The 22,596-nt window shown below is 46.1% G+C and overlaps 1 protein-coding gene across 2 annotated transcripts in view; it reads left to right on the top strand.

Moving 5' to 3' along the window:
* Positions 1 to 22,596, top strand: part of ubr2 (ubiquitin protein ligase E3 component n-recognin 2) — a 50,925-nt gene that overhangs the window by 16,624 nt on the left and 11,705 nt on the right. Inside the window, exons 11-29 of one of the 2 annotated variants that reach the window (XM_033612472.2) lie at positions 2,225 to 2,323; positions 5,942 to 6,105; positions 7,387 to 7,486; positions 7,574 to 7,702; positions 11,592 to 11,775; positions 16,862 to 16,923; positions 17,004 to 17,114; positions 17,223 to 17,288; positions 17,388 to 17,504; positions 18,702 to 18,765; positions 18,912 to 19,036; positions 19,476 to 19,528; positions 19,650 to 19,752; positions 19,860 to 19,908; positions 19,999 to 20,153; positions 20,257 to 20,359; positions 21,410 to 21,519; positions 22,015 to 22,098; positions 22,224 to 22,405. In XM_033612472.2, coding sequence (XP_033468363.1) covers positions 2,225 to 2,323; positions 5,942 to 6,105; positions 7,387 to 7,486; positions 7,574 to 7,702; positions 11,592 to 11,775; positions 16,862 to 16,923; positions 17,004 to 17,114; positions 17,223 to 17,288; positions 17,388 to 17,504; positions 18,702 to 18,765; positions 18,912 to 19,036; positions 19,476 to 19,528; positions 19,650 to 19,752; positions 19,860 to 19,908; positions 19,999 to 20,153; positions 20,257 to 20,359; positions 21,410 to 21,519; positions 22,015 to 22,098; positions 22,224 to 22,405 — 2,060 coding nt within the window. Of the gene's footprint in view, positions 1 to 2,224; positions 2,324 to 2,420; positions 2,520 to 5,941; positions 6,106 to 7,386; positions 7,487 to 7,573; positions 7,703 to 11,591; positions 11,776 to 16,861; positions 16,924 to 17,003; positions 17,115 to 17,222; positions 17,289 to 17,387; positions 17,505 to 18,701; positions 18,766 to 18,911; positions 19,037 to 19,475; positions 19,529 to 19,649; positions 19,753 to 19,859; positions 19,909 to 19,998; positions 20,154 to 20,256; positions 20,360 to 21,409; positions 21,520 to 22,014; positions 22,099 to 22,223; positions 22,406 to 22,596 lie in introns of both variants that reach the window. The other variant, XM_033612474.2, reaches the window with a different exon arrangement.

Genomic DNA, 22,596 nt, shown 5'->3' on the forward strand with positions numbered 1-22,596 from the left:
GGTGGTCATTAGTAACCAGTAGGTGGACATCAGTAGCCAGTGGGTGGACATCGGTAACCAGTGGGTGGACATCAGTAACCAGTGGGTGGACATTAGTAGCCAGTGGGTGGACATTAGTAACCACTAGGTGGACATTAGTAACCAGTGGGTGGACATTAGTGAACTAATGGGTGGACATCAGTAACCAGTGGGAGAACATCAGTAACCAGTGGGTGGACATCACTAACCAGTGGGTGGACATCAGTAACCAGTGGGAAGACATTAGTAGCCACTAGGTGGACATTAGTAACCAGTGGGAGGACATTACTAACCAGTGCGAGGACATTAACAACCAGTGGGAGGACATTAGTTACCAGTGGGAGAACATCAATAACCAGTGGGATGACATTAGTTACCAGTAGGTGGACATTAGTTACCAGTGGGAAGACATTAGTAGCCAGTGGGTGGACATTAGTAACCAGTTGGTGGACATTAGTTACCAGTGGGAGGACATCAGTAACCAGTGGGTGGACATTAGTAACCAGTAGGAGGACATTAGTCACCAGTAGGTGGTCATTAGTAACCAGTGGGTGGACATCACTATCCAGTGGGTGGACATCGGTTACCAGTGGGTGGACATCAGTAACTAGTGGGAGGACATTAGTAACCAGTGGGTGGACATTAGTAACCAGCAGGTGGAAATCAGCAACCAGTAGGTGGACATTAGTTACCAGTGGGTGGACACTGGTCACCAGTAGGTGGACATCAGAAACCAGTGGGTGGACATCAATAACCAGTTGGAGAACATCAGTAACCAGTAGGTGGACATCAGTAACCAGTGGGTGGATATCAGTAACCAGTGGGTGGACATTAGTTACCAGTGGGTGGATATCAGTAACCAGTGGGTGGACATTAGGGAACCAATGGGTGGACATTAGGGAACCAATGGGTGGACATCAGTAACCAGGGGGAGGACATCAGTAACCAGTGGGTGGACATCAACAACCAGTGGGTGGACATTAGTAGCCAGTGGGTGGACATTAGTAACCACTAGGTGGACATTAGTAACCACTAGGTGGACATTAGTGAACTAATGGGTGGACATCAGTAACCAGTGGGAGAACATCAGTAACCAGTGGGAGAACATCAATAACCAGTGGGTGGACATCACTAACCAGTGGGTGGACATCAACAACCAGTGGGTGGACATTAGTAGCCAGTGGGTGGACATTAGTAACCACTAGGTGGACATTAGTGAACTAATGGGTGGACATCAGTAACCAGTGGGAGAACATCAGTAACCAGTGGGTGGACATCACTAACCAGTGGGTGGACATCAACAACCAGTGGGTGGACATTAGTAGCCACTAGGTGGACATCAGTAACCAGTGGGTGGACATTAGTAACCAGTGGGTGGACATTAGTAACCAGTAGGTGGACATCAGTAACCAGTGGGTGGATATCAGTGACCAGTGGGCGGACATTAGTTACCAGTGGGTGGATATCAGTAACCAGTGGGTGGACATTAGGGAACCAATGGGTGGACATCAGTAACCAGGGGGAGGACATCAGTAACCAGTGGGAGGACATCACTAACCAGTGGGTGGACATCAACAACCAGTGGGTGGACATTAGTAGCCACTAGGTGGACATTAGTAACCAGTGGGAGGACATTACTAACCAGTGCGAGAACATTAACAACCAGTGGGAGGACATTAGTTACCAGTGGGAGAACATCAATAACCAGTGGGAGGACATCAGTAACCAGTGGGATGACATTAGTTAACAGTAGGTGGACATTAGTTACCAGTGGGAAGACATTAGTAACCAGTTGGTGGACATTAGTTACCAGTGGGAGGACATCAGTAACCAGGGGGAGGACATCACTAACCAGTGGGTGGACACCACTAAACAGTGGGTGAACATCAGTATCCAGTGGGTGGACATCAGTATCCAGTGGGTGGACATCAGTAGCCAGTGGGTGGACATCAGTCACCAGTAGGTGGAAATTAGTAACCAGTGGGTGGACATCAGTAACCAGTGGTAGGACATCAGAAACCAGTGATGTGTCAGAGAGGTAACCAGTCAAACCAGTATAGGGTCAGTAACTTCATCAAACAGCTGGTTGATATATCGGTGTCTAGGTTTAAATTTGGGGTTGGGGTGGATAGTGGGATGGCGGGAGGGCGTCGGCCTGGCAGCAGCGACCTCTGACCCAGAGGTGAAATGTCGTCCCCCCCTCTAGAACTACAGACGGCTCCAGACAGATTTTATGGAGGACGACCACGAGCGAGTGGTGTCAGTGACCTCCCTGTCTGTTCAGCTCTTCACCGTCCCGACCATGGTGAGTACTCCTGCTCCTCCTCCTCCTCCTCTGCACCTCCACACACCTGTCTTTCTCTCTGTCTCTGTCTCTGCCTGTCTGTCCTTCCTGCTGGTAGAGTTATGAACGCTTGCAGAGTGACTACGTGACTGACGACCACGACCGTGAGTTCTCCATCACTGACCTGTCAGTACAAATATTCACCGTCCCGTCGCTGGTGAGTTCAGTCTGTCTGTGCTGTAGGTGAGAAATAACACGTTCACCACTGAAACTGAGCTGATGAACACATGAACATCACAACGGGACCAATCAATCTTCATTCAGCATTGTTTATTTTATACAGTGTTGTGATTTATTATCTCGACTCATCTTAAAACTTTGATTTATTTAATTTGTTTTATAAATCTATGACATCATCATCAGGTATGATTCATTAAGTTTGTTAATCCAGTTCTTTTATGGGTCATTCTATATAAATGTGTATCATCTGTAAATGAAATAAATCTGATCCACGTACAAACAGTGATGGGCCTCACACGGAGCCCTGAGGAACTCCACAAGTTCCCTCCAATAATTTATATGTACTATCATTAATCTGAGCAGATTTTAGAGGAAGTTACATCACCTGGGGGGTATTCCATCAAGCAGGCTAAAGACAAATCCAGGCTTAAATGGCCAAGTCTGGCTAATGTGAGCCAGAGTTCTGTTCCATCAAAGTGGCTAAAAATAGCCTCACATCGGTAACCATGGAAACCATGGTTCTGGCTAAGCCTGATACATCGAGCTAAACTCCGGTTTCCGTTCCATCAAACTGAGCCACAACTCCGTTCCATCAAGGTGGTTAACCTGAATCCCAGCCTAGTAACCATGGTAACTTATGCTGCCGGGCAATCCTGGTCTGTAGCAGGATTAAGGTGAGGATTAGCTCCATCTATGATCAACAAATGTTCAATAGACAAGAACAGACACCTAAAAGACAGTTCTGCCAGTGCTTTACACACTCACAACTGTCATGATAAAATAATATGTAGATCATAAAATATATAACATCATTAATCAAAAAAATTAACTATTAAAAAACAAATTAAAATGTAATAAAAATAAGATAATTAAAAAAACAAAACAGTAAAGCCAAAATCAATTTAATAAAAACAAAACTATAATAAAATGAAACTGAGGCATTAAAAAAAGATTGTACATGAATATGTGATTGCCCTCCCATCCCCACCACACTCTGGGCCGAATTCACAAAGAATGAACTGCGGCCGCTGATAGCACCTTGAATTGCACTTCACTTGCACCCGCAGTTTGCTCCGTCTTAACGTCCTATTCACAAAGGATATTGCGCTAATGATATACCAGCACAAACACGCCCACAAAGTTTGGCAGCTGAGTGCAGTTTGCCCCTGATTTGCCCCTGATTGCAATTAGCCACATGGCAAAGTATAAATGCTGGCTTTGCACCAAGAACACCGTGGCAGAACAATGGCAGACTTTGTTTGGCAAAGTACTGAATACTGTACCCTCATGTAGTGATGTCTGCTGGTGAGTCAGTCTAACAGTGTCGGATGGATTGAGGCTGTGGATTTGACCCAGTTTGACCACTTTATAACTATTCCCTCTCACTTGTAGCTGTTTTTTCGTTATCTTTTGAATTTAATATGAATTATGGAACCATTTTTGTTCACGTTTGTTTCCCCGGTTTCCTAAAACAAATTATTGAAAGTTGCTTTTGAAGTGTGTGACAGAAGTGCATTTTGAGAACGACCGCAGACTGTCACCTGTTCAACGCATCAGTATCTTCGGATGCCATTAAAGTAATAATGATTATAATAATAATGTCAAAATATTATTTACAGCCTGATTTAACAGACGATCACTGCTGCCACGATCACTGGAAAGTCTGGGCGAGAGGCTTCCACAGAGGAGCGGCCAGTTTGCACCAGCTTTCTAAAGACGTTATTTACTTTACTCAAACTGCATGTGGCTGTTAGCGCTGGTGTTAGTGAATTAGACGTTGTTTATCAATGAGGCTCATTTGCATAGAAAGGGACAATTTTTCCGCCAAATATATGCATATTACCTAATTTAAATATGTGCAAATGACACCGGAGCACCGAGACACAATCTGCTTGGCAGCACAGTTAGTGGAGCATTTCACCCTCTGCGCATGCTTTGTGAATTAGACGGTATCTCTTTGCTCCATTTTTACCAGTTTAGCGGCTGCAAAAGCCACGCAATCCTTTTGTGAATTCGGCCCTCTGTTTCCAGTTGGCTAGCAAATTCACAGCCAGTTAAGGTCAACTGACACCGGCCATATAAAGAGTGCATCCAAGAGAAGGAGAGGGACACACCCAGAGAGACACAGAGACAGCAGGATATTCTTATATTTTATCCTGACCTGCTGCCAAGTCCTCCTCTGACTACTGAGCCTGCTTCTGTTGAGACATCACAGTGAGGGATGAAGATGGGACACACACCACTGAGGTCTGTCTGTTCCTCATCGTATAGCACATGCCATACATTTAAGGGGATTTTTCTTATTTTGATATAATCAGGGACAGAGCTCACAGTTGACTCCCAAATGATGAGAAATAGATAACTGATACACTCTCACCTGCATTCACTTAATAGTTTTCCTCATCTCCACTGAACTGATGGATTTGCTAAATGTCATTTTCTACAATCAATAGATGAATGTCATGTGATTATTTCCTATAAACTGATCATTTCAGAAATGTCATAATCTACAATCAATGATGTGATAAATGTGATGACTGATATAAAATAGTTTGATTAAATGCATCATCTGAACTTTACATAGGAATCAGTAGATAAATGTGATAAACAGTCTGTCACTAATATTAATTTACACACATGGTGAATTTCATTAGGCAGACTTGAACTGTCAGATTTAATAGGTCTTCTTATCTACATATATTTTGTCCCTTTGATGCAGGATTTATAGAACATGATATTACGCTGACATGCTGAATTTTCTTTGTCACTTACACATTTAGCCTGTCAGCAATATTCCGTCATGCCACCTCCCTTGCTTTATTAATCTGCAGTATTGCCTTTGTTCCTAATCATGTCCTTATAGTCCTCATACACTTCCATAAGGAGCATTTGCTCCGCCACAGAAAAAGCCTCCGCTCGCTCCTTTCCTTTGCTTTTTGACACTTTGCAACATGTTCGGCACTCGACTAGTTTGGGCTTTTTATTTTCCCTGGGCGCGTGCATGAGTTGAGGCTTGAATTAGCGTCAGTTGGAGCCAGCTGATTTCACTTGATGGAACGGTTTGGCGCTAGATTGGGAGTTGGCGTTTAGTCAAACTTTAGACCTTAGTCTGGATATTCTTAGCTACGTTGATGGAATACCCCCCTGGTGTCCTTACAGCTCTGTATGTTCATATAATATCTGAGCGATGGTCAGATCTGTCTGATGAAGGTGACCAATCAGGACACATTAACTCACCTATGGTGTGAAAAATCAGTTCAGTTTCCCCTAAAGGACCGGCTGTGTTCTGTCTTGGTGTGTGTGTGTGTGTGTGTGTGTGTGTGTGTGTGTGTGTGTGTGTGTGTCTCTTTGTCTTTGTGTGTGTGTCTTTGTGTCTGTGTGTTTGTGTGTGTGTGGCAGGCTCGGATGCTGATGGTGGAGGAGAACCTGATGACCACCATCATCAGGACGTTTGTGGATCACCTCCGTCACAGAGACCTGCAGGGACGCTTCCAGTTCGACCGTTACACCGCCCAGCAGGCCTTCAAGTTCGGACGGGTCCAGAGCCTCATCGGAGACCTCAAGTTAGGATCAGTCACACACTGGTCACACACTGGTTACACACTGGTTACATACCAGTTGTTAAAGGTTTTCCTCAGTGGGTGTGTCAGATGTAATGAGGGAGGATCATATGTAGTCATGTGTAAAAGGTGGACTGATGATTCCTTAAAGGATAACTTTGGTATTTTTCAACCTGGGCTCTATTTCCCCATGTGTATGTGTGCGTTTGCACATTAAAAGTGCTTTTTTTCGCCACTGACCGGTTCAGATCACCAGTGCTATCTCTGTAAATAGCATACTAAGCGTTTCCCTGACCCTTCACCTCCTCCCGGCTGTGACGTCATCTCGCGAGAGCTTTGCCTGTGAGGCAAATTGTGATTTGTGATATTGGGCTTTATAAATAAATTGATTGATTGCTTGTTGCCGGAAGAAAACAGGGTACGATATATACGAGGGCAAAGTATGCAACAGTAAATGTGCGTCTTGGAGAAAATTCTAGGTATCAGTATTACATGGCCGCCTTCTCCAATTTATTTTGGGCACATGAAAAAAGGTATCCAGCACTGCCCTGTTGATCAGAAGGGGGAAATCCTCTAACGTAGTTACACAGCGTTTGGTAGTTTCTGTATCATCCCAGGACACATCGAGACCATGAATATTGGGCAACAGGTCCCACTCGCACTGCTCTTCAATTTGTTGGAGCTCCTCGTCCGTATACTCGGGCTCAAATAAGTACGGGCGGCCATCGTAATAAAAGGGCTCATCTTCATTCTCGAAATCTGGTAAATATGCAGCCATGATACAGATGCAGTAAAACTCTCAACTGTACTCCGGGACAACCAGCGCCACTCTGAGCGGTGCTCAGCATGGCTCCTCTATTTTCTTCCAGCAACAAGCAAAGCTCTTGCAAGATGACGTCACAGCCCAGAGGAAGTGAAGGGTCAGGGAAACGCTTGGTATGCTATTTACAGAGATAGCAGTGGCGATCTGAACCGGTCAGTGGCAAAAAAAAAGCACTTTTAATGCACAAACTTATACGGGACGCATTTGCCCCCATATCTACCTCACGGCTGCCGGCTGCATCTGCCTCCCTCAATACTGAACCAGTTTTAGAACGAGTTGTACCTATGAATCATACGCACACATACACATGGGGAAATAGGGCCCAGGTTGAAAAATACCTAAGTTATCCTTTAAATGATCACAAAAACCAGGAACAAGCAAACAATGACATAAAGCCTCTGAAGACACGGAGAAGAGTTGCTGAGTTGGACAACAGGTTGACGGTGTGTCTGTGTGTCCAGGTACGTCCTCATCAGTCGTCCCTCTGAGTGGAGCCAACAGCTCCGAATCAAGTTTCTAGAAGGTCTGGACGCTTTTCTGGAGCTGCTCAAGTGTATGCAGGTAAAGCACACCTGGAGACAGGACACACCTGTACCTGGACAGGTCTGTCTCTGTCTCTGACCCTGTGTGTCTGTCTCTGTGTCTCAGGGTATGGACCCAGTGGTGAGACAGGTGGGACAGCATATAGAGATGGAGCCTGAGTGGGAGGCAGCGTTCACTCTGCAGATGAAACTGACTCACATCATCTCCATGATCCAGGAGTGGTGCTCCACAGACGTAAGACTGGACTACACACCACACTACACACTGTGTACTAATACTACACACTGTACTAATACTACACACTATCTACTAATACTACATACTGTGCTAATACTGCACATTATACTGATACTACACACTGTGCTAATACTGCACACTGTACTAATACTACACACTATCTACTAATACTACATACTGTGCTAATACTGCACATTATACTAATACTACATACTGTGCTAATACTGCACACTGTACTAATACTACACACTATCTACTAATACTACACACTGTGCTAATACTGCACATTATACTGATACTACACACTGTGCTAATACTGCACACTGTACTAATACTACACACTATCTACTAATACTACATACTGTGCTAATACTGCACATTATACTGATACTACACACTGTGCTAATACTGCACACTATCTACTAATACTACACACTGTGCTAATACTGCACATTATACTGATACTACACACTGTGCTAATACTGCACACTGTACTAATACTACACACTATCTACTAATACTACACACTGTGCTAATACTGCACATTATACTGATACTACACACTGTGCTAATACTGCACACTGTACTAATACTACACACTATCTACTAATACTACACACTGTGCTAATACTGCACATTATACTGATACTACACACTGTGCTAATACTGCACACTGTACTAATACTACACACTGTACTGATACTACACACTGTACTAATACTACACACTGTGCTGATACTACACACTGTACTAATACTACACACTGTGCTAATACTACACACTGTACTAATACTACACACTGTGCTGATACCACACACTGTGCTGATACTACACACTGTACTAATACTACACACTGTACTGATACTACACACTGTGCTAATACTACACACTGTGCTGATAATACACACTGTACTAATAGTACACACTGTGCTAATACTACACACTGTACTGATACTACACACTGTACTAATACTACACACTGTGCTGATAATACACACTGTACTAATACTACACACTGTGCTAATACTACACACTGTACTAATACTACACACTGTGCTGATACCACACACTGTGCTAATACTACACACTGTACTAATACTACACACTGTACTGATACTACACACTGTGCTAATACTACACACTGTACTGATACTACACACTGTGCTAATACTACACACTGTACTGATACTACACACTGTGCTGATACCACACACTGTGCTAATACTACATACTGTACTGATACTACACACTGTACTAATACTACACACTGCGCTGATACTGCACACTGTACTAATACTACACACTGTGCTGATATTACACTGTGCTGATACCACACACTGTGCTGATACTACACACTGTGCTGATACTACACACTGTGCTGATACCACACACTGTGCTGATACCACACACTGTGCTGATACTACACACTGTACTGATACTACACACTGTGCTGATACTACACACTGTGCTGATACCACACACTGTGCTGATAATACACACTGTACTAATACTACACACTGTGCTGATAATACACACTGTACTAATACTACACACTGTGCTGATACCACACACTGTGCTGATACTACACACTGTGCTGATATTACACACTGTGCTGATACTACACACTGTCCTGATACTACACACTGTACTAATACTACACACTGTGCTGATACTACACACTGTGCTGATAATACACACTGTGCTGATACTACACACTGTGCTGATACTACACACTGTGCTGATACTACACACTGTGCTGATACCACACACTGTGCTGATAATACACACTGTACTAATACTACACACTGTGCTGATACTACACACTGTGCTGATACCACACACTGTGCTGATAATACACACTGTGCTGATACTACACACTGTGCTGATATTACACACTGTGCTGATACTACACACTGTGCTGATACTACACACTGTACTAATACTACACACTGTACTAATACTACACACTGTGCTGATACTACACACTGTGCTGATACTACACACTGTGCTGATACCACACACTGTGCTGATAATACACACTGTGCTGATACTACACACTGTGCTGATACCACACACTGTGCTGATAATACACACTGTGCTGATAATACACACTGTGCTGATACTACACACTGTACTAATACTACACACTGTGCTGATACTACACACTGTGCTGATACCACACACTGTGCTGATAATACACACTGTGCTGATAATACACACTGTACTAATACTACACACTGTGCTGATATTACACACTGTGCTGATACTACACACTGTACTGATACTACACACTATACTAATACTACACACTGTACAGATAGTACACACTGTACTAATACTGCACACTGTGCTGATATTACACACTGTGCTGATACTACACTGTACTGATACTACACACTACAGATAGTACACACTGTACTAATACTGCACACTGTACTAATGCTACACATTGTACTAATACTACACACTGTACTAATACTGCACATTGTACTAATACTACACTGTACTGATACTACACACTGTACTGATACTACACATTGTACTAGTACTACACACTGTACTAATACTGCACACTGTACTAATACTGCACATTGTACTAATACTACACATTTTGCTAATACTACACACTGTACTAATACTACACATTGTACTAATACTACACACTGCGCTGATACCACACACTGTACTAATACTACACACTGTACTAATACTACACTTTGTACTAATACTACACACTGCGCTGATACCACACACTGTACTAATACTACACACTGTACTAATACTACACTTTGTACTAATACTACACACTGCGCTGATACCACACACTGTACTAATACTACACACTGTACTAATACTACACACTGTGCTGATACCGCACACTGTGCTAGTACTACACACTGCGCTGATACCACACACTGTACTAATACTACACACTGTGCTAATACTACACACTGCACTGATACCACACACTGTGCACTAATACTACACACTGTACTAATACTACACACTGTGTAGTAATACTATACACTGCACTGATACCATATACTGTACTAATACTACACACTGCACTGATACCACACACTGTGCACTAATACTACACACTGTACTAATACTACACACCGTATACTAATACACTGTACTAATACTACACACTGTATACTAATACACTGTACTAATACTACACACTGTATACTAATACACTGTACTAATGCTACACACTGTGTAGTAATACTACACACTGTACTGATACTACACACTATGCTAATACTACACACTGATACTACACACTGTACTAATACTACACACTGTGTAGTAATACTACACACTGTGCTAATACTATACACTGATACTACACCCTGTGCTAATACTACACACTGTACTGATACTACACACTACTAACACTACACACTGCACTGTACTGTACTGGCTGCTGTGTTGTGCTATGGTCTGTTTAAGCGCTGGAATTTGTTATTTACGTGACAGCACCTGAACGCAACACAGGCTCAGCTCCATTGAGTGTGCCATGCTGCGGGTTCGGGCTGGACTCGGTTATAATTGTCTTGGACCCGGGCCAGGTTCGGTCAGGAAAATGCAGCCCGAACAGCGCTCGTGTGTGTGTGTGTGTGTGCGTGCGTGATACAGAGAGCAGAGGAGAATTGTAAATGCGTGACCATGTAGAGACAGAAATGACATGTTGTCGTGTAAATAAGATAAATAACATAAGGCTATTTAGTTAGTTTAATAAAAGGACAAGGTATAGACCTGTTCCATAGGAAAGGTGACCTTAGATGACCTCCCTTATATAATGGTAGAGGAAACACTGGAAATTCTGACCAATCAAGAACAGCTTTCTGATCTGACCTGTGTGTGTGTGTGTGTGTTTCAGGAGCACGTGCTTATCGAGGCCTATAAGAAGTGTCTGAGCGCGCTCAGTCACTGTCAAAGCGGCCTCCCAGACGGTGAGCAGCCAATCAGCTTGAACCTGGCGGGTCACAGCGTGGAGACGTTCAGGTACCAGGTGTCTCAGGACAAAGTGTCCATTCACCTGCCGCTCTGCAGACTGCTGGCAGGTGAGTGTCCCTCAGACTGTCAGACCAATCAGCTTCCGGCTCTGTAGGACCTGTCAGGGTCCAAATGATTGACAGCAGGTTATAATGCTGGTTGATGACATCACTGACTGCTGACTCCTCCCCCCTCTGAACTGACAACAAAACAACAAGTCTCACTGTCTGTCTGCTGCAGCACAAACCGACTTAACCGACGGGTTAAGATACTGAGCGTCATAGAAGAGTGTTGTCTCAGTTTGACCCGGGGTGTCTGCAGGGTCAGACTGATTTGAGAGGCGGGCCTTCTGTGGTGGTCATGACAACAAGTTAACAGTCATCAAACAATGGAGGAGAAACTGGTGGTAGTGGTTGCTGGTAGGGATGGGTCACGATTTTCGAATTTTCGAATAGTCGTTTTATTTTGAAAAATCGATTTTTTTAATGCGACTATTACTATTCGCCGTCTTATTTCCCCCCTTTATTTGACATGCAATTCAGCTCCTAACCGCACGAGGGCAGTATAGGATGGCTACAGTGATGTGAGATGGGCTATCATCTAGTTTGATGCTCTTCTACAAACAGGAGAAACATGCAGAGACTCCTACAGTCATCAAAAAGTTCCATGTGGAACAACTTCGGCAAAATAAACGAAAATGAGGTGCAGTGCAAACCTGTGAGGCAAAACTTGCGTATCTCAAGTCTACAACAAGTATCCACAGTCATTTGAGAGCAAGGCATGCAGGAGGTGGTGAGGGACCGTACGGCCGGGCTCAGCGGCGTGACATGTCTGCAGCGCAAGTGCCGTAGCAGCTCGCCCCCGTTAATCGATTACAGCAGCTCCACCGGCAACGGGAGCAGCGCGACAACCCCCGTCTGTTGCGCGACAACTCTATATTTTACCCAGCTCTTCTATTTTTGTCGCGCTACGCTCCCCTACGCGACCCTCCAGCAGATAAAAACTACATGAAATAGTGTGCTAAACGAGCACAGTGTGTTTTTAAATTAATAAACCATTATCAGAGATGATATGTGATTTTTTTTTTTTTTTACCCATGTTTATCCGTGACATTGTGTAAATGTCCGTGGCGGACAGCACAGCATTACACCACACTGACGGTGTTCTGTGACCTAACCCAGATGAGTCATTCAGACAGGGTGTGATCAGAGAGGGTGTGATCAGAGAGGGTGTGGTCAGAGAGGGTGTGATCAGAGAGGGTGTGATCAGAGAGGGTGTGGTCAGAGAGGGTGTGATCAGAGAGGGTTTGGTTAGAGAGGGTGTGGTCAGAGAGGGTGTGGTCAGAGAGGGTGTGGTCAGAGAGGGTTTGGTTAGAGAGGGTGTAATCAGAGAGGGTTTGGTTAGAGAGGGTGTGGTCAGAGAGGGTGTGGTCAGAGAGGGTTTGGTCAGAGAGGGTTTGGTTAGAGAGGGTTTGGTCAGAGAGGATGTGGTCAGAGAGGGTGTGGTCAGAGAGGGTTTGGTCAGAGAGGGTTTGGTCAGAGAGGATGTGGTCAGAGAGGGTTTGGTCAGAGAGGGTTTGGTTAGAGAGGGTTTGGTCAGAGAGGATGTGGTCAGAGAGGGTGTGGTCAGAGAGGGTTTGGTTAGAGAGGGTTTGGTCAGAGAGGATGTGGTCAGAGAGGGTGTGGTTAGAGAGGGTTTGGTCAGAGAGGATGTGGTCAGAGAGGGTGTGATCAGAGAGGGTTTGGTTAGAGAGGGTGTGGTCAGAGAGGGTTTGGTTAGAGAGGGTTTGGTTAGAGAGGGTGTGGTCAGAGAGGGTGTGGTCAGAGAGGGTGTGGTTAGAGAGGGTGTAATCAGAGAGGGTTTGGTTAGAGAGGGTGTGGTCAGAGAGGGTTTGGTTAGAGAGGGTGTGGTCAGAGAGGGTTTGGTTAGAGAGGGTTTGGTTAGAGAGGGTGTGGTCAGAGAGGGTGTGGTCAGAGAGGGTGTGGTTAGAGAGGGTGTAATCAGAGAGGGTTTGGTTAGAGAGGGTGTGGTCAGAGAGGGTTTGGTTAGAGAGGGTTTGGTTAGAGAGGGTGTGGTCAGAGAGGGTTTGGTCAGAGAGGGTTTGGTTAGAGAGGGTGTGATCAGAGAGGGTTTGGTTAGAGAGGGTTTGGTTAGAGAGGGTGTGGTCAGAGAGGGTTTGGTCAGAGAGGGTTTGGTTAGAGAGGGTGTAATCAGAGAGGGTTTGGTTAGAGAGGGTGTGGTCAGAGAGGGTGTGGTCAGAGAGGGTTTGGTTAGAGAGGGTGTAATCAGAGAGGGTTTGGTCAGAGAGGGTGTGGTCAGAGAGGGTTTGGTCAGAGAGGGTTTGGTTAGAGAGGGTTTGGTCAGAGAGGATGTGGTCAGAGAGGGTGTGGTCAGAGAGGGTTTGGTCAGAGAGGGTTTGGTCAGAGAGGATGTGGTCAGAGAGGGTTTGGTCAGAGAGGGTTTGGTTAGAGAGGGTTTGGTCAGAGAGGATGTGGTCAGAGAGGGTGTGGTCAGAGAGGGTTTGGTTAGAGAGGGTTTGGTCAGAGAGGATGTGGTCAGAGAGGGTGTGGTTAGAGAGGGTTTGGTCAGAGAGGATGTGGTCAGAGAGGGTGTGATCAGAGAGGGTTTGGTTAGAGAGGGTGTGGTCAGAGAGGGTTTGGTTAGAGAGGGTTTGGTCAGAGAGGGTTTGGTTAGAGAGGGTTTGGTCAGAGAGGGTTTGGTTAGAGAGGGTTTGGTTAGAGAGGGTTTGGTCAGAGAGGGTTTGGTCAGAGAGGGTTTGGTCAGAGAGGGTGTGATCAGAGAGGATGTGGTCAGAGAGGGTTTGGTCAGAGAGGGTTTGGTTAGAGAGGGTTTGGTCAGAGAGGATGTGGTCAGAGAGGGTTTGGTCAGAGAGGGTGTGGTCAGAGAGGGTTTGGTTAGAGAGGGTTTGGTCAGAGAGGATGTAGTCAGAGAGGGTTTGGTCAGAGAGGATGTGGTCAGAGAGGGTTTGGTCAGAGAGGATTTGGTTAGAGAGGGTTTGGTCAGAGAGGATGTGGTCAGAGAGGGTGTGGTCAGAGAGGGTTTGGTTAGAGAGGGTTTGGTCAGAGAGGGTTTGGTCAGAGAGGGTTTGGTCAGAGAGGATGTGGTCAGAGAGGGTGTGATCAGAGAGGGTTTGGTTAGAGAGGGTGTGGTCAGAGAGGGTTTGGTTAGAGAGGGTTTGGTCAGAGAGGGTTTGGTTTGAGAGGGTTTGGTCAGAGAGGGTGTGGTCAGAGAGGATGTGGTCAGAGAGGGTTTGGTCAGAGAGGATGTGGTCAGAGAGGGTTTGGTCAGAGAGGGTTTGGTCAGAGAGGGTGTGGTCAGAGAGGGTTTGGTCAGAGAGGATGTGGTCAGAGAGGGTTTGGTCAGAGAGGATGTGGTCAGAGAGGGTTTGGTCAGAGAGGGTTTGGTCAGAGAGGGTTTGGTCAGAGAGGGTTTGGTCAGAGAGGATGTGGTCAGAGAGGGTTTGGTCAGAGAGGGTTTGGTCAGAGAGGATGTGGTCAGAGAGGATGTGATCAGAGAGGGTGTGGTCAGAGAGGGTGTGGTCAGAGAGGATGTGATCAGAGAGGGTGTGGTCAGAGAGGGTTTGGTCAGAGAGGATGTGATCAGAGAGGGTGTGGTCAGAGAGGATGTGGTCAGAGAGGATGTGATCAGAGAGGGTTTGGTCAGAGAGGATGTGGTCAGAGAGGATGTGATCAGAGAGGGTGTGGTCAGAGAGGGTTTGGTCAGAGAGGATGTGATAAGAGAGGGTGTGGTCAGAGAGGGTTTGGTCAGAGAGGATGTGATCAGAGAGGGTTTGGTCAGAGAGGATGTGATAAGAGAGGGTGTGGTCAGAGAGGGTTTGGTCAGAGAGGATGTGATCAGAGAGGGTGTGGTCAGAGAGGATGTGGTCAGAGAGGATGTGATCAGAGAGGGTTTGGTCAGAGAGGGTGTGGTCAGAGAGGGTGTGGTCAGAGAGGATGTGGTCAGAGAGGGTGTGATCAGAGAGGGTTTGGTTAGAGAGGGTGTGGTCAGAGAGGGTTTGGTTAGAGAGGGTTTGGTCAGAGAGGGTTTGGTTTGAGAGGGTTTGGTCAGAGAGGGTGTGGTCAGAGAGGATGTGGTCAGAGAGGGTTTGGTCAGAGAGGATGTGGTCAGAGAGGGTTTGGTCAGAGAGGGTTTGGTCAGAGAGGGTGTGGTCAGAGAGGGTTTGGTCAGAGAGGATGTGGTCAGAGAGGGTTTGGTCAGAGAGGATGTGGTCAGAGAGGGTTTGGTCAGAGAGGGTTTGGTCAGAGAGGGTTTGGTCAGAGAGGGTTTGGTCAGAGAGGATGTGGTCAGAGAGGGTTTGGTCAGAGAGGGTTTGGTCAGAGAGGATGTGGTCAGAGAGGATGTGATCAGAGAGGGTGTGGTCAGAGAGGGTGTGGTCAGAGAGGATGTGATCAGAGAGGGTGTGGTCAGAGAGGGTTTGGTCAGAGAGGATGTGATCAGAGAGGGTGTGGTCAGAGAGGATGTGGTCAGAGAGGATGTGATCAGAGAGGGTTTGGTCAGAGAGGATGTGGTCAGAGAGGATGTGATCAGAGAGGGTGTGGTCAGAGAGGGTTTGGTCAGAGAGGATGTGATAAGAGAGGGTGTGGTCAGAGAGGGTTTGGTCAGAGAGGATGTGATCAGAGAGGGTTTGGTCAGAGAGGATGTGATAAGAGAGGGTGTGGTCAGAGAGGGTTTGGTCAGAGAGGATGTGATCAGAGAGGGTGTGGTCAGAGAGGATGTGGTCAGAGAGGATGTGATCAGAGAGGGTTTGGTCAGAGAGGGTGTGGTCAGAGAGGGTGTGGTCAGCTCAGCGGCGGTGTCCTCAGGGAGTTCCTGATGTTTTCTGCACCCTGAGCTGATCGTGGAGTCAGAGGGTCTGATTGATGAATCATCAGTAAACCTGTGAGCAGATCTGCATGTTAATCTGTGGTAATTACAGATAAATGACAGTTTGGAGCTGCACTGCATTCAGAGGGACGTGGAGGAGGAGGAGGTGGAGGAGGAGGAAGCGGTGGAGGAAGGGAAGGAAGAGGAGGAAGGGGAGGAGGAGGAGGAGGAGGAAGGGAAGGAGGAGGAGGAAGGGGAGGAGTTATTTATTCAGAAAACAAATAAAACGCTGATGTGTTTCCTCCTCAGGTCTCCATGTTCTCCTCAGCAGGACTGAAGTGGCGTCTCGTTTCCCCGAGCAGCTTCCTCTGGTCAGTGACATCATCATCACCACATGTAAACTGTATCATTCCATCACTGTTAACATGTGTGTGTGTGTGTGTGTGTGCAGGGTGAGCTCAGCCCCCCCCTCCTCATCGAGCTCCCCCTCCGCTGCCTGGTGCTCTGTGCCCAGGTGCATGCTGGGATGTGGAGGAGGAACGGCTTCTCTCTAATCAACCAGGTGAGTCCTGATCAGACATCCTATAATACTCATCCAGCAGGTCCCCTGTGTTTGACACTAACAGCAACTGCCATCTCCTCTGTTTGTTTGTTTGTTTGTTTGTTTCAGATTTATTATTATCACAACGTGAAGTGCAGAGTGGAGATGTTTGATAAGGACATCATCATGCTGCAGGTACAAACAACAACAACAACAGCAACAGCTGTTTGTTTATTTGGTGTGTGTGGTTTCCTGAGGGTGTTTATTGATTGTTGTTTGTTTGTTTATGTGTAGGCGGGGGCGTCCATGATGGATCCAAACCACTTCCTGATGATTGTCCTTAGTCGGTTTGAACTGTTTCACATCTTCAGCTCCGCAGACTGTCGCAAGAGGTTCAGAGAGGCCAACAAGGTCTGTGCTGATTCTACTGCTAGTCTACTGTGATTCTACTATGACTACTATGACTCTCCTGTGATTCTACTGTGATTCTACTATGACTCCTGTGACTCTCCTGTGATTCTACTGTGATTCTACTATGACTACTGTGACTACTGTGATTCTACTATGACTACTGTGATTCTACTGTGATTCTACTATGACTACTGTGACTACTGTGATTCTACTGACTACTGTGATTCTACTGTGACTCTCCTGTGATTCTACTGTGATTCTACTGTGATTCTGCTATGACAACTGTGACTTTCCTGTGATTCTGCTGTGATTCTACTATGACTACTGTGACTACTGTGATTCTACTGTGACTCTCCTGTGATTCTACTGTGATTCTGCTATGACAACTGTGACTTTCCTGTGATTCTGCTGTGATTCTACTATGACTCCTGTGACTCTCCTGTGATTCTACTGTGATTCTACTATGACAACTGTGACTCTCCTGTGATTCTACTGTGATTCTACTGTGATTCTGCTATGACAACTGTGACTTTCCTGTGATTCTGCTGTGATTCTACTATGACTACTGTGACTACTGTGATTCTACTGTGACTCTCCTGTGATTCTACTGTGATTCTGCTATGACAACTGTGACTTTCCTGTGATTCTGCTGTGATTCTACTATGACTCCTGTGACTCTCCTGTGATTCTACTGTGATTCTACTATGACTCCTGTGACTCTCCTGTGATTCTACTGTGATTCTACTATGACAACTGTGACTCTCCTGTGATTCTACTGTGATTCTACTGACTACTGTGACTCTCCTGTGATTCTACTGATTCTACTATGACTACTGTGACTCTCCTGTGATTCTACTGTGATTCTACTATGACTACTGTGACTCTCCTGTGATTCTACTGTGATTCTACTATGACTACTGTGATTCTACTGTGATTCTACTATGACAACTGTGACTCTCCTGTGATTCTACTGTGATTCTACTGTGACTACTGTGACTCTCCTGTGATTCTACTGTGATTCTACTATGACTACTGTGACTCTCCTGTGATTCTACTGTGATTCTACTATGACTACTGTGACTCTCCTGTGATTTTACTCTGATTCTACTATGACTACTTTGACTCTCCTGTGATTCTACTGTGACTCTACTGTGACTTTACTGTGATTCTACTGTGACTCTACTGTATGTCTGACAGGATGTGGTCCAGCAGAACAACACTCTGATCGAGGAGATGCTTCATCTCATCATCATGGTCATCGGTCAGTCCGAAACGTTATTTAAACAGTGTCACTCACACCATCAGAGACATGGTTACCATGGAGACGTGTTAGACAAGTGGAAATATGGGATGGACAGTGATGAAGTGTGTGTGTGTGTGTGTGTGTGCGTGTGTGTGTGCGTGCAGGTGAGCGGTATGTGTCAGGTGTGGGACAGGTGGAGCCGTTTGATGAGGTCAGAAGAGAAATCATCCACCAGCTGTCCATCAGACCCATGGCTCACAGTGAGCTGGTTAAAGCTCTGCCAGAGAACGTGAGACACCTGTCTGTCTGTCTGTCTGTCTGTCTGTGTGTCTGTCTGTCTGTGTGTCTGTGTGTGTGTCCGTGCGTCCGTCTGTCTGTGTGTCTGTCTGTCTGTGTGTGTGTCTGTCTGTCTGTGTGTCTGTGTGTCCGTGCGCCTGTCTGTCTGTCTGTCTGTCTGTCTGTCTGTGTGTCCGTGCGTCTGTCTGTCTGTGTCTGTCTGTCTGTCTGTGTGTCTGTGTGTGTGTCCGTGCGCGTGTCTGTCTGTCTGTGTGTCCGTGCGTCTGTCTGTCTGTGTGTCTGTCTGTGTGTCTGTCTGTGTGTCTGTCTGTCCGTGTACGTGTGTCTTTCTGTCTGTCCGTCCGTCCGTGTCTGTCTGTCTGTCCGTCCGTCTGTCCGTGTGTGTGTCCGTGCGTCTGCCTCCAGTTAATGTCTCTCTTGTCATATTTCAGGGTAATAAGGAGACAGGTCTGGAGAGAGTCATTGACACTGTGGCTTCATTCAAGTTAGTTTCTCTAACATCTCCACCTTAAATGCACATGGTCACCTGAATACTGTTGTCAGTACTGACAGTGTGTGTGTGTGTGTGTGTGTGTGTGTGTGCGCGCGCGCGCGTGTGTGAACAGGAAGCCAGGTGTAACAGGTAGAGGTCTGTATGAGCTGCGTCCTGAGTGGAACAAACACTTTAACCTCTACTTTCATCACTACAGCAGAGCCGACCAGTCTAAGGTACACGTACACACACACGCACACGTACACACACACACACACACACACACACACACACAGGTGTTGACAGGTGTGTCGTCATGGTAACAGAGTGTGGTGTGTTGCAGGCTGAGGAGGCTCAGAGGAAGCTGAGGAGACAGAACGGAGAGGACACAGGTAAACAGTGAGACGCAGGAACAGCAAGTAACCTGAGTGATGATGTCACATTGCTAACATGTGTGTGTGTGTGTGTGTGTATGTCTGCAGCCCTCCCCCCCCCTCCCCCCCCCCCTCTCTGTCCTCTGTTCGGCAGCCTGGTAAACCTGCTGCAGTGTGACGTCCTGTTGGCTGTAGAGGGCGCTGTGCTGCAGTGGGCCGTGGAGCCCAGCGGGGGGGGCTGGACCGAGTCCATGCTGCAGAGGGTGAGACACAATCAGACAGACGAGGGGGGGGGGGGGGTATTTATACTCCTGTATGATGTCAGCATGATTAACTGTGCGTGTACTTCCTGTCCTGTGTGTCCAGGTGCTTCACCTGGTGGGTGTGGCTCTGTTGGAGGAGCAGCAGCAGCTGGAGAGCAGCAGCAGAGATGATGACATCACCTTTAACTACACCTGCAAGATCACACGTAAGTGCACACACACTATTCACTCGTTAGTCTGTCCCAAGGGTTAATGACACACACCTGGGGACACTGGTTAGTCTGTCCCAAGGGTTACGTCCAACAGTAGGATTTTAAATTCAATTCTGGATTTTACAGGGAGCCAGTGCAGAGAAGCTAAAACAGGAGAAATATGATCTTGTTTCTTAGTTCCTGTTAGTACACGTGCTGCTGCATTCTGAATTAGCTGGAGAGTTTTTAAGGACTTACTAGAGCTACCCGATAATAGAGAGTTACAGTAATCCAGCCTAGAGGTAACAAAAGCGTGGACCAATTTTTTTCTGCATCTTTTCGGGTCAGGATAGGCCTAATTTTCACAATATTACGCAGATGAAAAAATGCAGTCCGTGAGGTTTGTTTTAAATGAGAATTAAAAGACAAATCTTGATCAAATGTTACTCCGAGGTTTCTTACGGTAGTGCTAGAGGCCAGAGCAATGCCATCTAGAGAAACTATGTCATCAGATAAAGAGTCTCTGAGTTGTTTGGGGCCAAGAACCATAACTTCAGTTTTGTCTGAATTTAACATCAGGAAATTGGTGCTCATCCAGGTTTTTATGTCTTTAAGGCATTTAATGTCATCACTCTGTATGCTCGTCATGATGTCATCACTCTGTATGCTCGTAATGATGTCATCACCCTATGTTTGATGTGATTACAGCACAGTGGTGGCAGAGGAATAAATAATGAATCATGGTGGGGTGTTTTTACTCTGCTCACAACTAACATATTTTATTTATGTTTCTATTTTTAAAATCTTTTGCGACCAAATGTGTTAATTTTGTAAAATCTGATGAAAAGTTTTATTTTTGTTTATGTTTTAACAACAGATTTTTGATTCTGAGTCGTTCAGAGTTTAGGGAGGTGAAGTGTTTGCAGTTACTCAAGGAAGTGACATCACAGACAGCACAAGTATCAGTGTAGGCTCTGCTGAACTGTCTATGTGTCAGAGTGTAAAGGGTTAAAGGTTCTGACACCTGCAGGTGCCCTACATCATCACCTGTCTCACTGTGTCCAGGTCCAGGTGAAGCTCCCAGTACTTCAGGAAGTGTCCTGGCTCTGTTGGAGAGTCTGCAGAACGCTCCTCACCTGGAGGTCCACAAAGACATGATCACCTGGATCCTCAAGGTGAGCTCTGATGTCACTGTGAGGTCACAGCTTGCAGGTTAACGTCTCCTGTTTAATCCACCTGGTGTGTTCCTTCAGTTTACACATGTTGTTCCATCAGATATGACCTCATAAGTGAGAACCAATCACAAGCTGAGAACTAAGAAGTTTAAAAGAACGAAACTGAACGGGACACAACACCTGTAAACATCTGTAAACAAACACCTGTAAACACCTGACTCTCATCCCTGATTGGACGGTGGATATTTCCTTCCATAGTTGTGTTGGTGAAATGAAACTGGTCCTCAGGGCGTCCCACAGGGCTCCGTCCCACAGGGCTCCGAGCCACCGGGCCGAGCCACAAGGCGTCCTTCCAGTCGGGCGTCTGTTGCACAGGGCTCCTTCCTGGGCCCCTGTTTATCCTCAGTCACATCATGGAGTCTGTGTCTCAGGGACTGTCTGTCCTCTGGCGGTTTGACTTTCGGGTGGTGATGTAATGTGTGTTTGTGTGTTCAGATGGTGGCGAACATCAAGACAATGAGAGAACGAACATCCTCTACCTCCACCATCACCATCAGCCCAGGACAGGAACTGGAGGAGGTAAAACTTTATTAGCATCAGAAGACTTTCTCCTGCTGCTGCTGCTGCTGCTGCTTATTGTTTCTGTCAGAATGAGATCAGTACTGATTATTGATCAGCTGTTGGGTGGTGTCGTGTCCCTGCAGACGGTGCGAGACAAAGATAAGGCGGAGAGGAAGAGGAAGGCGGAGATGGCTCGTCTGAGGAGAGAGAAGATCATGGCTCAGATGTCGGAGATGCAGAAACACTTCATCAACGAGAACAAAGAACTGTTTCAGCAGAGTCTGGAGGAGCTGGAGGCGTCCACGTCTGCTGCTGCGGACAACAGGTACACCTGGACACACCTGTAAACACCTGTATACACCTGGACACAACTGTATACATCTTTATACACCTGGACACACCTGTAAACACCTGTATACACCTTTATACACCTGTATACATCTGGACACACCTGTATACGCGTTTATACACCTATATACATCTGGACACACCTGTATACGCCTTTATATACCTGTA

Source organism: Epinephelus lanceolatus, chromosome 17, assembly GCF_041903045.1.
Source record: "Epinephelus lanceolatus isolate andai-2023 chromosome 17, ASM4190304v1, whole genome shotgun sequence".
In the NCBI taxonomy this organism is placed as follows: Eukaryota; Metazoa; Chordata; class Actinopteri; order Perciformes; family Serranidae; genus Epinephelus; species Epinephelus lanceolatus.